The 15468-nt window shown below is 39.5% G+C and overlaps 1 protein-coding gene across 5 annotated transcripts in view; it reads right to left on the bottom strand.

The window, feature by feature from the left end:
• The window catches only part of cadpsb (Ca2+-dependent activator protein for secretion b), a 54338-nt gene that overhangs the window by 34309 nt on the left and 4561 nt on the right, over nt 1–15468 (bottom strand). For all 5 annotated transcript variants that reach the window (XM_088389139.1, XM_088389140.1, XM_088389136.1 and 2 more), the window contains exons 4-5: nt 4360–4473; nt 2286–2618 (exon numbers count right to left, since the gene is read on the bottom strand). In XM_088389139.1, coding sequence (XP_088245265.1) covers nt 2286–2618; nt 4360–4473 — 447 coding nt within the window. The remainder of the gene's footprint in view (nt 1–2285; nt 2619–4359; nt 4474–15468) is intronic.

The following is a 15468-nucleotide window of genomic DNA, read 5'->3' as shown; positions in this document are numbered from 1 at the left end:
CCTTCCTCTTTATTATCTGCATTTGGTTGGTTTGACTTTTTCTTTTCAGTTTTATTTCACTAACAATGCTGTGACGTCGCCGGATTCAAACCCACTAATTCCTTCCTCTGGCACTTCTCCGCCAGTCTAAAGAGGAAAGTGATATACAAGACAGCTGTGTGGAGGGAAATGGCACATTTTAACGAGCGGGGGCACTATGACTATCGGGTCTGACTCATTTAATCGTCGTCTTACTTTGTAAGAATGAAGAAACATTCTGCTGAGAGCATAAATATTGATTATTTGGCAGTTGAATAGCTATTATACAAACATTTTAATTTTCTATTCTGGGTTTATTTCATGTGTTGCAATTTAAGCCTAACATAATGTGATTTTGTTGATATTTAGAAAACATCAGCCATGCCACAACACTATATTCTTTTATACTTGTTCATAAAAAGTACAATCAGCTCACTTTAATTGACACAGTTTATTTTTGTCTCGTAGGGCTAATATTAGAAACAACACTCGGTGCGAATATACGCACAGTGGTTTCCAAACAATTGCAATCTACAGCACAATAATAAAGATACTTAGATAGTAAAGATATTCTTTGCGTGGGGTGTCCAGTGAGCATAATAGCTATTTCAATCGATGTTTAGTTGTCCTTGGTGGTATATTGCAGCAGAGGAAAAGAAAAAGAGAAGCGCGTGCAATGTCACGGCCAGTCCAGTCATTTTCAGCATCCCACAATAATCCAAACAGCGCCTTCCTCTCTCACAAAAAAATGAATTAAATCCCCAATGATAATAAACCTCCGTTGGCCTCTGAATCCACAATCTCCCAAAACCTTCCATTAAATCCCAGCAGTGAGCCCCGCTAACGGAATTGCCTCCTAGTGAGGATTTTATCATTGAGCACGCGGGGACAATTGATCGCGACTGGTTGCTTACTGAGGAGATGCTGAAAGTCATCATTAGACGGCTCTAATATATTCATTACGCCGGCAAATGGAATAAGAATCTGCACCTAAAACAGCTGGGGTAAGCATCTAGACAAGGATATTTTAAATTGGTTCTGATGCAAATTCTCTTCTATTTATCGATATTTACAATTGGAGATGGGCTTTAGCTGTGCTTACGACTTCAACTTTCTGCTCTTCGCTGAGCCTCTGGTGTTACTCCGTAGAGCCTCTGCGGATGTTCTGCATGCAGATTTGTGACCTCATAGCATCAACTCATCCAAAGTAGGTTAAGCATCATCAAAGGGATCAGAAAGGAGGCTATGGAAATGTTTTACAGAATAGCATTACGTTAATGAACCCCAGTGAGAAACCAAGGCCGTATTGATCTAATCCAAACAAGGACAATACTGAGCCATTTATTTGATTCCTTCAGTGTGCACTGATGGACACTTGGACTGGTTTATTAACTTTGAAGCCTTATTGGTGTTATCAAGCTTTGATGAGTTGAATAAACACGTGCAAGAGCGCCAGAGGTTTCCTCCAAATACAGCCGCGATAAGACTTGAAATTGCACTGCTGAAGAAGGAATACATTAGTGCTGCTTTTAACATTCCCACAGAGAGCAGTAAAGCAGGAACGACAGCAGGATAAGAGAGTTATATGTGACACAAGCCCCCCAGTCTGTAATCTCAACATATCTACCCCCTGAGTGAAGCATTGGACATTACCAGATACAAATAGCTGACAAGTTAAAGCAACAGTGAGGGATTTTTTTTTTTTTTTGCTTCCGGGCTGCATTGAAAATGGTTTGTAATCTACTTCGAACGCAGCCAGGCATGTGCAAATCAACTGTCGTAAAGGAGCATGTATGTGTGTGAGACAAAGACAGGCAGAAGTTAAAAAGCCAAGCTAATAAATGAGAAACTTTCGTGATGTCATGTCTTGAAAAAATCAACGCAATCATTGCATAAAATATTATTAAGTTAGCACTGAAGCGAATAAAACATGAAAGCTGCCCTGGTCGGTCTCCCAATATTATAGACCACAGAAATAGTTAATAGTGCTTTAGTCATGGTCGCTATGGCAATGACAGATGCGATTATAATTATTAAACCAAATGAAGTGGTTTCAAAGCTGTTATTTCAAGGTCAAATTATTATATATTGTGCGCAATAATTGGAAAGGAAATTAAAAGAAGAGTTTTTACGACACTTGATTCAGGAATATAAAATAAATTTGCTGGCACAATTGTGATTATGAAACAGTTTAATGGAGCAAGTTTGTGTTTATGAATGACCTAAGGTGAAATGATTTTTTTTGTACAATTGGATCTTAAACATACCTGACAAGCTTGGTAAAGCAGTTGGTGCTCAAACTTCTTGATGCCCAGGATATTCTGGAACATCTCATACAGCTGATCCTTGCTCAGGATGAGCTCGGAGGCGGCGCTGGCCGTCATACGCTGCTGCGCCTTGCGTGGATCCTCGTCGCCGCGGTAGATGGTGTCAAACTTGGCCATCCAAGAGCTAAGCACCGTCTCCTTGCTCAAGCCGTCGATCTCCGGGAGACTGCGGACGCGCTTCTCAATGTGCCTCTTGAACACCTCCCTGAAGTCGCTGGCCGAGAAGCCGCCGCTCTGGACCATTTTAGCCACACGGTCGCTCTTTAAGAACACCTTTGTTGGAAGAGAATGTATTTATGTCATAATCAAGTCATTCTAGCGATTAAGAAAAAACAGCTATTTGAACTCCTTGCAGGGCTACCTGCTAATGACAGCCTGACAGTGATGGACAAGATGACAGCATCAACCAAACAATGGAGCCCACGGCTTTGTCATTATGACAGTCAGTTATATTTGTTGTCAGCATCCAAGAAGCAACTGTTGGGCCCATTTGGTAAGCGGCGTACATTTAACAAAGCTTTGGTACCATTGATTCCCACCTAGAGAGGCCTTTAAAAGCGCACAAGTCTTTAGGAAAATCAATGATTTAATTAATTACTGTGTCTCCCACTCATTCTGGTGGTAAAATAGAACACCAACAACCACTTCAATATTTTTTTTCAATTAGCAGAGCAATTTCATTTGTAATTGGAAAAACAAAAAAGCTCTGGATATGATTGTACTCCACATCCTTTTTATATTCAGAGTAGGTGCCCCGGTACATTACGGTCCATTCTGAAAACTTCATAAAAAATTCAGTCTTTTTTACGGTCGTAATATTTTGCAAAAGTGCCGAAGTGTGCAGAATCATACTGAGAGCATATTTGTAATCTTTTCCCCCTCTTGTGTTGGTGACTCAGGTTAACACCATTTTAAAATACCTTACAGATTCACGTCTACAGTGTAGTTCTAAACCAAAGGAAACTAATACGGTTATTTATCTGTGTCAAACTCAAGGCCTGGGGGCCAGATCCGGCCCACTGTGTCATTTTAAAAGGCCCGCGAAAGCAAATCATGTCCACCCCCATAAAAATAAGTAAATAATGATGTTGAGATTTTGCAAGATTTATTTTCTTCCTTTTAACATCAACAATAATTGAGAAAAATATTATTGCTAATTTCAAAACTATTTGTTACGTATATGTATTCACACGAGACAATTAAACATTTTTTGGGTGTCTCTGTCAAAACGTCAAAATTATTTTGAATCCCCTGGTTTAAAATCATGAGAGATTTTTTGACACAACTTTTTGGATTTCTTGATACATTATTGGGAACCTTAGGTGTGTAAATTCTTACCAAAAGCAACCATTTTCCCTCATTGGACACTTTTAAAAGACACTAGCTAGTCAGCTCATTTTTTACCATTTCATGTATTTATAAAATCCATCATGAAAATACAGTGGGGTATATTCCAGCCATTTTTCACATGTCGGCGAAGCTTTAATTAGGCTGTATAGCCATCTACCGACTGTCTAAAGATTTATCTACCCTTTTGCCATTATGCCTTTGCTTGTTTTTTTTCCCTCCATTAAAGAATTGACCTTTCATATACGCTATCTGTCATGTCTCGAGCATGCACAGTAATAATGACTTGCTTCATTATGTGGATTGAAGAGCGTGAGCTTGGAAAGACGGCTGTGTCAGCCACATGGTCTGACTCATAATCTTCACAGTGAGAAACCTCAGCCACCATTTTATCACTCAGCGCATGGATTTGAGCGTTTTGACATGGAAACTGGAGCAGTTCTGCGTGGGGGCTTGGATTTATGGCCCTGAAAAAAAAAACGCGTGGCTCGACTCCGTGCATGGAAATTGCTCCGGCCAACCGCGTTTTTGCACTACAATCAGCAAAAATGTACGTGGACATGCAGTGAGTCAGTGATGAATTCAGAAAGTCATCCAGCCTCTGCTCTGTGGAAAAATGGCTGTGATTGATTGAGTGTGTGCTGCTGTGATTATGCTGTGCTGGTACCTCGTGGTAGCTCTGCACAGCATTGATGAAGGCTTCATCCGCCACAATTTGCGTGTCTCCATTCAGGAAGGCTTGGAAGCGATCCTTGGTCTGCTGAAGCTGCTGCTTTGTTATCTGGCGAGGCAAGGGCACACAAAGGACAAGGAAGCATTAAGGCGAGATTAGACAACACTGTCCAAATGGACGCACATTAGCTGAAACAATGCTATCCCAGCCAGTCTTTAAATGTTCTTGTCAGCACGGAACTAGGCTAAGTACTCCCCGGCTAGCTGGGAGATGTGGTCCACCACTGCCTCCTCATTTGGCCTGACAAACTCTCCAAGTATAGGCGGAAGCTATTCTTGGCCTACGAAGTACATAAAGTGGAAAAGGCTCAATGACACGCTCCTAAATCTCTCTGCAGCCAATGAAATCACCCGGGGAGATAGCGAAAAAGGGCGTGTTGGCTGATTGGATGTGCAATCGCCTACTTTCAAGCAAAACACGGGGGTCATGACCTCAGGAGTAAAGATTGGGCAGTAAATCGAGAACTTAGCTTTCCAGCTCCGCTCTGTCTTTGTGATGTAAAGCCTGCAGAGGCGCAGCCGCGCGCACCAGCAGTAGTCAATCTTCTTATTATTTTTTTTTAAATGATGCCTCATGAATAAAACTCTAATGTCACAGACTTCTACCACTCTGATCCCACGCGTGCCCCCACCTTAGTATAAACTTTGCCAAACCGATCCATCTCCTTGAACTGAGAGCAACAAGAAAACGGGACACTGATAACAGTGAAATGGAACCTCAGCGGCATTTATTCACCTTTTCTAAACTCTGCTGCGCAAACAAGTTGGCTTTGTAGGTTCTGGAAATGAAATTCTATATTAAAGTTTGACAAAACTTCAAATGAGCTATGTAGGACATTTGTCTTGTAACAGCACCAGTTATTATAGATTTTGGTGGTGTGTTCCGAGATATTGCTAATATAAAACATGTGCCTTGGCTTAATAACTGCCAGGAACCTTGATTGGTTGGAGTAAAAAGAGGTTTGCATATTTAAGAGCATGGTGCATAATTCACTTGGTAAAACCTTCCCTATAATTTAAAGAGTGGTCAAATGAATTCAGACACTTAACTTTTAACTCATTTGCTTCAATGTTGAGATATTTTATATGCACATAAAGAACCTAATTAAAATAACATGCACCTCTGATCTCTTCTCCCCCTTTTTTCCCCCCACCTCACTCAGGTCTAAATGTCCTTGAATTGATTTAACACACGCTGAAAGAGTCAGTGACCTGAAAGTCAATCGAGCGGCCATCTCCCTGTGACAAATGCTGTCTCCACATCAAGCTGTTGTGTATATCATACAAGCACCAGGATCAGCCGCGAATATGCGTGTGCGTGTGTTAGAAAATGGCAGACTTTGGTGTGGGAGGAAGATGCAAATGCATTCCATATCATGTGCCTGTGAGGCAATCTCGATAAGCCTGTCGCATCCTCCAAACTCCTTCAGTCTGCTTAAAAAAAATAAATGAGAATTAACTCAAATCCGTTTGCACGAAAGCTAATCATTTTTAGGGACGCTGACATTATTTGCTATATAATTTCAATGCATTATTATTATTATTATTATTATTATTATTATTATTATTATTATTATTATTATTATTATTATTATTATTGTTATTATTATTATTATTAACATATTCATATATCAATATTATTGTTATCATTATTATTACTATTAGTTGTAGCAGTATTAAAACAACTTCATCAATTCCACGCTTCACTTTTTTGAAAGCCTCGGTGTGAGAAGGTTTGATCTTAGTAATGAGTTTCATCTTTGTGAAGCAGAAGAATGCTGGTTCACGACCGCTGCTTTCCAAATTAAATGCGAAATTTCTATGCCAAACAATTATGAAAGCAACCTAATGTGAGTCAATGGAGTTGAAGCAGTCAGCTTAACTGGTTAGTTGCTTTCATTTTCTCCTCAGGGTGTGGAATGATGATTAACATAAATCCTTAAAATATGGAATTTTTCAATTTAATCATTAGCTTTGGCTTTTCTGTAGCTTTGCTGGTGACAGACTATTAATCTTTTCGTCAACATTTCGCGCACAAAAGCGAGACTGCTGATTGGGGAACTGTAGTGATTAGTGACCATATTGATGGCTGAGGGAAAGTGCCTACATTTTCATCTGAACCACATTCCCAAGACATATTTTTCCTACTTGGCGCATATTGATTCTCTCTCTATGGCTGTTATCAAGATTGCAGCAGGGCCCCGTGATTCATTTGCAGCAGTGAAGTAAACATTAATCACCCCCCACGTATCAATAGAGGAGCCAAGAAAAGGCATTATGCACGGTAAACTTTCAAAACTACTTGACTGTACTGTAAATACGACTCAAGCCGAATGCTTCTGTCATTAGGTGGAGTAACTGTGACATGTTTTGATCATTTTGTCATATTTTAATTATAGGGTCAGCATGATCTCGAGAATTTTATTTTCCACATCTTATAGGTTGAATGACATTGTTGTCCTTGCTGCGCTTTGACGGATGGATTAATTATCTAAATGAATAAAGCATATAGCCTGAGTGGCTCAGTTTGCTGAATCACCCTTACTGGACACTTTTGTGTGATTCGTGAAGTTACATCACAACGAAAGTTGATGGTGTTTTCCTAAATGAAGTTCAGAACAGGGGTGTGTCAAACTCTGGCCTGCGGGCCAAATTTGGGCCGCAGTCTAATTATATTTGGCCCGCAAAGACAAATTTTGCATTGACTTTATGTGTCAATATAAAACTTGAAAATTGTCGTTACTTTTAAAAAATAGCGATGTGGCTTGCAATTTTTATTACCATTTTTTTTAACAGTTTTTACTAGTTTCTGATTTCAAAACTAGTTATCTATCAGTTTGTTGTGTCGCCTAATATGAGACGTTCATACATTTATTTGGGCTGACAGTCATAAAAGGAAACTATGACTACGATGCGGCCCGCGACAAAAATGAGTTTGACACCCCTGGCATAGAACATAAAGCATCATTTATATCTGTGGTTATTCACAGACGTGGGTACAAATTTAATTAAACAATAACGTGAATGAAGAGCCAACAAGATAGCAGGACCGCAGGCTGGAAATTCAACTATGAATCTTTCCAGAAAATTCAACTAAGTCTACACAAACAACTTCTTCTAAAACCACAGCTGCATAAAATATACTGAAGATAAAATTCAATATCCGCATTAATCATTCACCGTAACATTCAATATGCCTGAATGGGATTTAAAATGAGACTTGCATTGAAAAGTTTGCTTTTAAAAAAATAATTTAAAGATAGAGTTTGCTTACAGCTGACTTGTGTGCATGATGAAAATTAAAGCTTTGACGATCACATGTCTGGTATTTCGATTCAGACCCAAAACGATCATTCAGCCCTCGATTGTGTGAACTCAATTTGCATAATATTTCTTAATGCAGGTTGACATTATTGCTCACAAACTAACCGCCTTTGTTTCTTTGTTTTGTTTTTTTGATTCTCAACACAAAGCACATTTCACATCACGTGCGCAAACAGCACGAGTACATGACAGCTGCACAAAGTCAAACACAGCAAGTCCAACGCCATCAAGCCACTGTGGTCACAGACTACAGAAACACAAAGACAGGTGCTCGGGCTATTCTCTCCCCCCGGGCAGACACGTTCATGTTCATTTGCAGCATTGTGTGAGTCAACGGCAATTGTCAGGGTCAGCAAACAGCCAGGTGTGCTCTCTGCTCTGCGGACACACGGCAAACACGTCGCGTGTCCGCAAGCTCCACTATGCTTGTCATAGAACACGGCGTTCGCCACCAGCTAAGCCGCTTCTCGTAACAGACATCCATTATCACACCACCCACTCCCTCACAGCACCCGTTCTGCTCGGCCCCGGTTTTCAGTCATGCAGTTACCGAGCAGAAAATGAGCCCTTACACAAGTATGACATAAATGGCATGGACATGCGAGCGTCCTGTGGTTTACAGGCTGAAATCGGGCGGGGGGCTCTTTGAAAAGGTCACAGCAAAACTAAGCTATCAAAACTCTCTGGGGGAAGGAGATCAAGAGGTTTTTAATTACATTTTGCGGTTTAGTTGATACAAGTAACCAAATTTGAGTGACTTAAATGATTGAAAAGCTGGTTTCATAACAGCAGACGCCTGTTAGCTGATAGGAAGGTTTTATAACATCGTTTGGATCCATATATTTGAAAAACTGCATTGTAATTAGGAGTGTCAAAATTGCTCGATTAATCGACAACGCATAGTATTTTGATAATCGAGTAAGTAACTTCTGATTTCTGGCTCTCTAAAGTAATAATCCCAGATTTCTCAAGTCCTTCATGAAAGCAAGCTGATTTATCTTATGTCTTTCATCAAAATCAGAGTTTTGTAAACATATTTTTACAACAATGACATCATCAATCTTTCTTGTGTGATATTGCTTAGCAATCAGAAAAAAAATATTTCTAATACATTTTAATGGGAATAAAATTGTATTTGATCATTCGATTAATCGAATGAATCATCCATTCTAAAAATATTTGATCGTGATTGTCCCTATACATCTGAGCAAAGTTTCTTTCTGCAAAGAGAACAACACTTTCTAGGTGAAGGCAAGCATTCAAGTCGTCCACATAGGAGTGTCTCGCCACTTTTCAGCAATGCAGGAAGGGAAAAAATGCTCCAGTGTTTGGACCTGACATGCAGGGTGATGCTGCCCCCCCAGGTGGCTCTTTGCTTTCTTGAGGCCTGAGTCAGGGAGCAGAGGACTGCAGTAATGATTCTTGCACAGCCTGGACATCTCTATCCTCGCTGCCTTCATACGTGAGGAAAAAAAATCTCCACAATTCCCATCATGGCGTGCTTATTTCCAACTGAAGCAATGTTTCACGTAACACCAACAGCATAGAAATGGCTCGGGGGATAAAAATGTTTTATTTTGAGATGACATCAAAGAAGGCAGCAATTGAAAAGATGAGTCCACTTCACAAAAGAATGACGCGCGCTCTCAGCGCTGTGCAGACTCATTCATAAGAAGAGTTAATTTTTTCCTAGCAATTACTGCAGTAGGACAAAAGATCATTTCAAGCAGGAAGGATGGCCCCTTCTCTGCTGCTGTTCATAATCACACATTGATTTCACACACTTATGTCAAGAGAAAATAAGCAGTACAAGTATCTTGTTTACAAATTCAATTTCTTCTGCAGGTGTGTGCCAAATGCAGTCTTGTCACATTTCAAATAATTAACCAAAAATTAGAGGAGGAAAAAAATGCAATTCACAATGTTTGTACTTTGACAGGTTGCGGATTAATGATGACTTTCATAGTTTATAATTTGCACCTCATATGCCTTCGAGTCAGTTGCAGACTTCAACCAAGACCTAATTAGAATCAGCGCTCAATTACTCCGTAGATACTTCTCTGTATGCCTTATTCAAAAATTCATGCACGATAAAGCAAAGTTTCCAAAAAGTTCATATAAACGAGTCGCAAATCGAGAGAATAATCAGCTTTATGCAGATCGGAATTAAACATTTATTACATTCTTCCTTCGGCTGTGACACTGCCTGCTGCCACAAAACTTCAGAGAAATAAATTGTTGCGCAATCCTGCTAATGGAGGAACGCCCAATGAAAACAAATGCCCTCTGCCAAAATAATTCAAGAAAATGCTCTATAGTTAAATTGCAACATTTGTAGGAATAACAGTTAGAGGAACCCTTATTGTATGTTTCAAGCTGTGACATCATCATTCGTCAACAACATGATTTCCTCTCTGTATGATGTACTAAGAACATGGGATTACCTTTTGTAAATGGACTGCACTTATCTATACAGTAACCATTTCTAGAGGGAGATTGACGGGAGGGTGTAGATTAATCTTTCAGGACGGACACACCAACTAACCTTAAGCCCCTTTTAAGCTTCACGGATTTGCTCAGTCATGAAACAGTGTTTCATTCTCGTCAGCATGTCAAGGTTAGGCAGGGTGGGGAAAAAATTGCGGTCGACGTCTAACATGGGGGATCACGTGGGCTCTGCTGGGACATAAAGGTTTAATTAACACGTGCGCCACGGAAATAGAAATCAACTGGTGCAGGGTGAACGTCAGAATGTGAGATGCAGCTTTCGAGCTGGCTCGCAGATGCACATTGTGTGAGGGATGAAAAGAGAAAGAGCAAATCCTAAATTGTCCCACAAAAGCTCCTCGGGGTGACATTTTCATTTCGATTGCTGTTTTTCTACTAACAACAGTGTCCCGGTGTGTTGGATTCATCAGCTACTGCTGCTTTATCATCTGAATAATGAAGCAGAAGTACGGCCAACTCTGGCAGAGTTGGAGGCAAAATATGTTGGGAATTGTTTTTATACATTAAATACTAGAATGAGTATATATTTTTTTCCACCATATGAGTCCTGTCCACAAATTGGAGGTAAAGGATTAACCTCGGCTGCTTTTAGGCTTACGCTCTTACGTCCACAGTTTGTATCACTAATGTTGTTAAATCGTTCGAAAGCCACCTTTGACCTTGACCGCAAAGCCTCTTTTATTCTGACTGGATGTGTATTGGGGGTTTTTTTGCAGGCCAAACTCAATTTAAAGCTCTTAGCGAAGAATGCAAATCATCCGGCATGAGTCGCCTTTCACTGATGAGTCATTTTATGAGCCCCATTTACATGTTCAAATGTAATCTTGATAACATTCTTCTCTGAAGGAAGAGTAATAAAATGTGCCTGGAGCACAAACATTCCCTCTTGTTTAAAATGTTTTCATGCAAAAAAAGAAGTTGAACTTAGATGAATTATTCGGTTACATGGCCAAGCTTTCGGCATGATGTAACCTTTTTTTTCTTTTTTTATTTAACATTCTTAGCAGCCATACAAGTGTAAGAATTTGTCTCTCTTGCATGACATGCTAATGTCTGACTTAACATATTAGATAAATGAAAAATATCAATAAAATAAACTGGGGCTTTGTTCGTAAAAACTGCAATTAGTCGTGGCAAACTGAAAACAAAAAAAAAGATTTATTTTATTTCCTGCACAATCTCCTCTCGGCTTTCTCCTTTGCCAAAAAGCGAGTAATAATATCCGTGAAGCTGTCGGGAAATGTCCTGCTGTGATTTTTGTCAACACACGTGTAAATGAGAATTTATCGAGTCTGGGGAAAAAAAAAAAAACCTACTGTGTCCATTTTATTGATGGAATGGTCAGTCGATATAGTAATTATCGTGACAGGCCTAGACACGAGTAAGCCTATCCCAGTTGACTTGTGAGTGAGAAGCAAAATACACCTTGGACTGGTTACCATCTCACCACAGGGCATGTAAAGACAAGCAATCACTCACACTCACACCTATGGACAACTTCGATTTATGCTTTTCGAATGAAAGCTGGAGCAGCCACACAAGCACAGAGACGCCCTTAGCCAAGATTGAAACCTCTCAACTGGGAAGCAAAAAGGAACATTAAGACACTTTCATGCAATTATCTTTTGTTTCTGCAGCAGTTTCACTCACAATTATGGATAATTGAATTGAATTGTACATTGCCTCTTTCTGTTTTGCCATTTTATCTCTCCCGTCTCACTTAGATCCAATCTTTTACTATATTAGCTGTCTTTCATCCATTAGCTGAAATGCCACGCTTAGCTTGATTAATATATCACTTCAACGAGATAAAAATGTATCAGCAAAACTCGAAGCCATTAGGTCGATGGGTGAATTTTTCCTTTGACGCATTTATTAATAAAGAAACTGGAAGATTTTTTATGGAAGTGTCTCGTTTCCAGTTGATGTGTCGGAACGATACGCCATGGCGCTCTCATTATATTTTGTACCTGAGCTCTAATTATACACATTACAGCCACAATGTTACAGCAGGTTCACTTTCGCAACCACGTTTGCAAAGAATCAAGTAGAATTTTTGGTTGCCACTGCATGGTCGAAAAGGTCAAGGCCTAATGTTGTGGCTGATGAGTTTTGAGTAGTTAATAAAATGAAATGGGCTGCCAAATTGTGCAAAATATTTCCTGCAGACCAGGTGTAATAACACAAAGACAAGTGGTCTAACCCTAACAAAACGAGAACTGATCTCTCATAGTTCAATGACAGCAAGCCAATGAGAAATGTTGACAAGAAAGTCTTTTTTATTTTCACCGCGCTCAGCACCACGGAGGCAACCTTCACCCAAGTAGCACAGATTTGAATTCACATTCACATCACAGAGGCTCCCTCGCTCAGAAGCTGGATGCTTTTAGAAAGTGCTGAGCCAAGAGATGCTCTATTAGGAGATGATTGGGTCAGGCTAACTTACGGGAATAACAAATCATACTAGAGAGTGGGGGGGGGAAAAAAAAATCCGAAGCTTTTCTGTCATCTATTCATACTGTAGACTGTGAGGCCATCGCAACAGTTTGGACCAAACCAATAAAAACAAAGCGGATTGCATTTATGGTAAAATAACCGCATTTTCCAACTTAATGCTAACATACAATCGACGAATATCTATGGTGGTTTTAGCAAAGGATATGAGTACATGTTCTCGTATTTTTCTGTGTTTATCTTTTTCATTCTTTTTTAATCTACAGTACTTCATATGTTAGCAAAGTGTTGAAGCACTCTTTCATTTCTTTGGTTGACTATTATATGGTTTAAAAACGTTTTGAAGGATTGATATCATACTTAAAGTAGGGGAAAAAATATTATGGGATCTTTTGTATATATATTCTTTTATATAATATTTATCCTCTGCAATTATTTAATTAATTATTATTTATTAATAATTAGATTATTAATATCCTCTGAAATTTCCAATAATTCATGTTTGGATTTGCCGTTTACAATTAGAATAATATTACCTATCGGATTGCTAATTTGATATTAATTATTTTTAAAAACTTGTAGCAGTTATCTATAATTTCCCTTCCTGCATTGGATGTCCAACGTGTCTGATCAGGACTTTCTAAGAAGCCAAAGCACAGAGAAGACTGGTAACGTGAAAGTGATTGAGCTCCACTAGTCGGGAGGGCACGCAGGAAACAATCAGTCAAGAACAGAGGCGGTGTCTGACACCAACCTATGAGCCTGTCATCTCCTCCAGGATACAATACTTTAACATCCATTCACACACGCACTGTCGCATCAAGACCCTTTACTAAGACTTCCACCGTCAAGGAAGTTCAGACACTCATACAAGTACTAAATGGCTAAGGTGCTGACAGCACAAAATCTTCATTTCTCTAAGTTGATTTAAGATTTAATATTTGGAATTTATGTCTGCAAAACAGAATTCAAAAATACTGCCGCAATCAGCGCGTACAATATTGAGATATTTCACACTGAGATTAAAGCAGTAACCTGACTCATCACTTGACCCTCACTCTCATCCATCACCTACAACACTCCTAAATATTGTTCAATTGTAAACTGTATTTTATGCTCTGCTCAGCAGTCCCCCAAAAAATGATTTCTTGTCTTGTTCTTAATTGATTTTATTCTGACTTTGGTAACCTGCTCGTTCATTAAGACATTTATGAGTTATATTTATAGTGACCTCACAACAATGTTCTATTATAGGACCAAAGTTGGTGCGTGCAAACAATAATCCTTGTAAGGCACACTAATGTAATGATGCATCACGAGTCCAGTTACTCCAGTAATGAACAATATTTTTTTATTATTATAGTCATTATTATTCCATCAGGCTTTCGAATGTTAATGAAAAACGGAGGACTTAAGCCGGCAGAAATAAAATAATGGGGACTCCATTCCATGTCTATCAATAACCTCAGTCACCTACTCCCAGCATCCTTTAATGTAAATTATGCAATTAGTTTAAGTGTGTCCCAAGACATGTAAGCAGATAAAATATGAACGTTTGAATAGTGGCAGTGGCGCTCTGCAGTTTACATGAAGATGCCAGTCGGTTAGCAGGCGGAAACATTTTCCCCGTCGCCCTTCAAAAGGCCCTTTCCCCCCTTTTGTGTTGCCCTTTCATAAGGTGACGGCGGCACATTGAAGGTGCAGCAACGGGGGTGACGTACTTTGAAGCCTGGCCTGTATCTCCCCGATAGTCCATGGCTGACTGTGTGCCTGCGTGCCAGACCCTCTAATAACAGATTACCATGGAGCCGCTCCATATGTTTTGCTTTGGCTTTGAGTCTTTTCATTACCAACGAATGACTTCATCATATTTGTGTGACTAATCCGTAATAGGATGCACTGTGAGGAATGTGCATTTAAGAATATATGCTACTTTTCGACGAATACCGAATGACTGCTTAACAAATGACATGTTGTTGACTTACATTTTAATAGCCCACATTGTTAAGGGTTTCCATGTAATTATTCTCCTTTCATATTTTTGACATTTTTTGACTTTGCATGCCTAATTCTCTCTATTTTTCTCCATATGGGCTTTTATTTTCCGAAATAATAGATTATTTGAAATGGGGACGAAATGGAATTGCGCAGCCTGACTGTCGACAGTCTGGTCTGGGTTGCATTGCACAATGGCGTGTTTGTTCAGGTATTCACTCACCCACCCACAGCTCAAAGGTTTTGTGGCTGCCTGAGTTGCCAGATATAAAAGTGCATTACTAATCACGCATTAGACTGTCGGTAACCTTTGCCAAATGGGACGACAAACAAACAAATACATGGAAACACAGTGGTTTAGCCTCCCACATACACTTGGACATGAGTCAGCAAAAAATGTCGACTATACGGTGTCTAAGAGAAGACGGCGGGTTAAATACAAACAAGAGTGTGCAATATCTGTAATGTTGTTTACGGAGTGGATAAGACCTGAGGAAAGACAGATTCATACATTCCTGTTCAGTAGATTTTAAATAAAATAATAATAAAGAGTATGCAACTGTGGTGACGTTTTATAGAATAGATAAGGACATCCTGACCTAAAATTGGCTTCAGTTGAACATCACACAACAACCTGAAAGCACGTGAGTGATATGCACAAATCTATAGATGAAAGCAGATTAAGGTGTATAGGGAACATTTTGAAATGAATGTTGAGTCATTCGCCATCTGTGGGTTAAGAGGCTCATTAAGGCTACCTCCA

This window comes from Syngnathus floridae, chromosome 11 (genome assembly GCF_059516105.1).
Source record: "Syngnathus floridae isolate MCC-2025c chromosome 11, RoL_Sflo_1.0, whole genome shotgun sequence".
Taxonomy (NCBI): Eukaryota; Metazoa; Chordata; class Actinopteri; order Syngnathiformes; family Syngnathidae; genus Syngnathus; species Syngnathus floridae.
The sequence above is the reverse complement of the archived record's forward strand: the minus strand, read 5'-3'. Positions and strand labels throughout refer to the sequence as shown.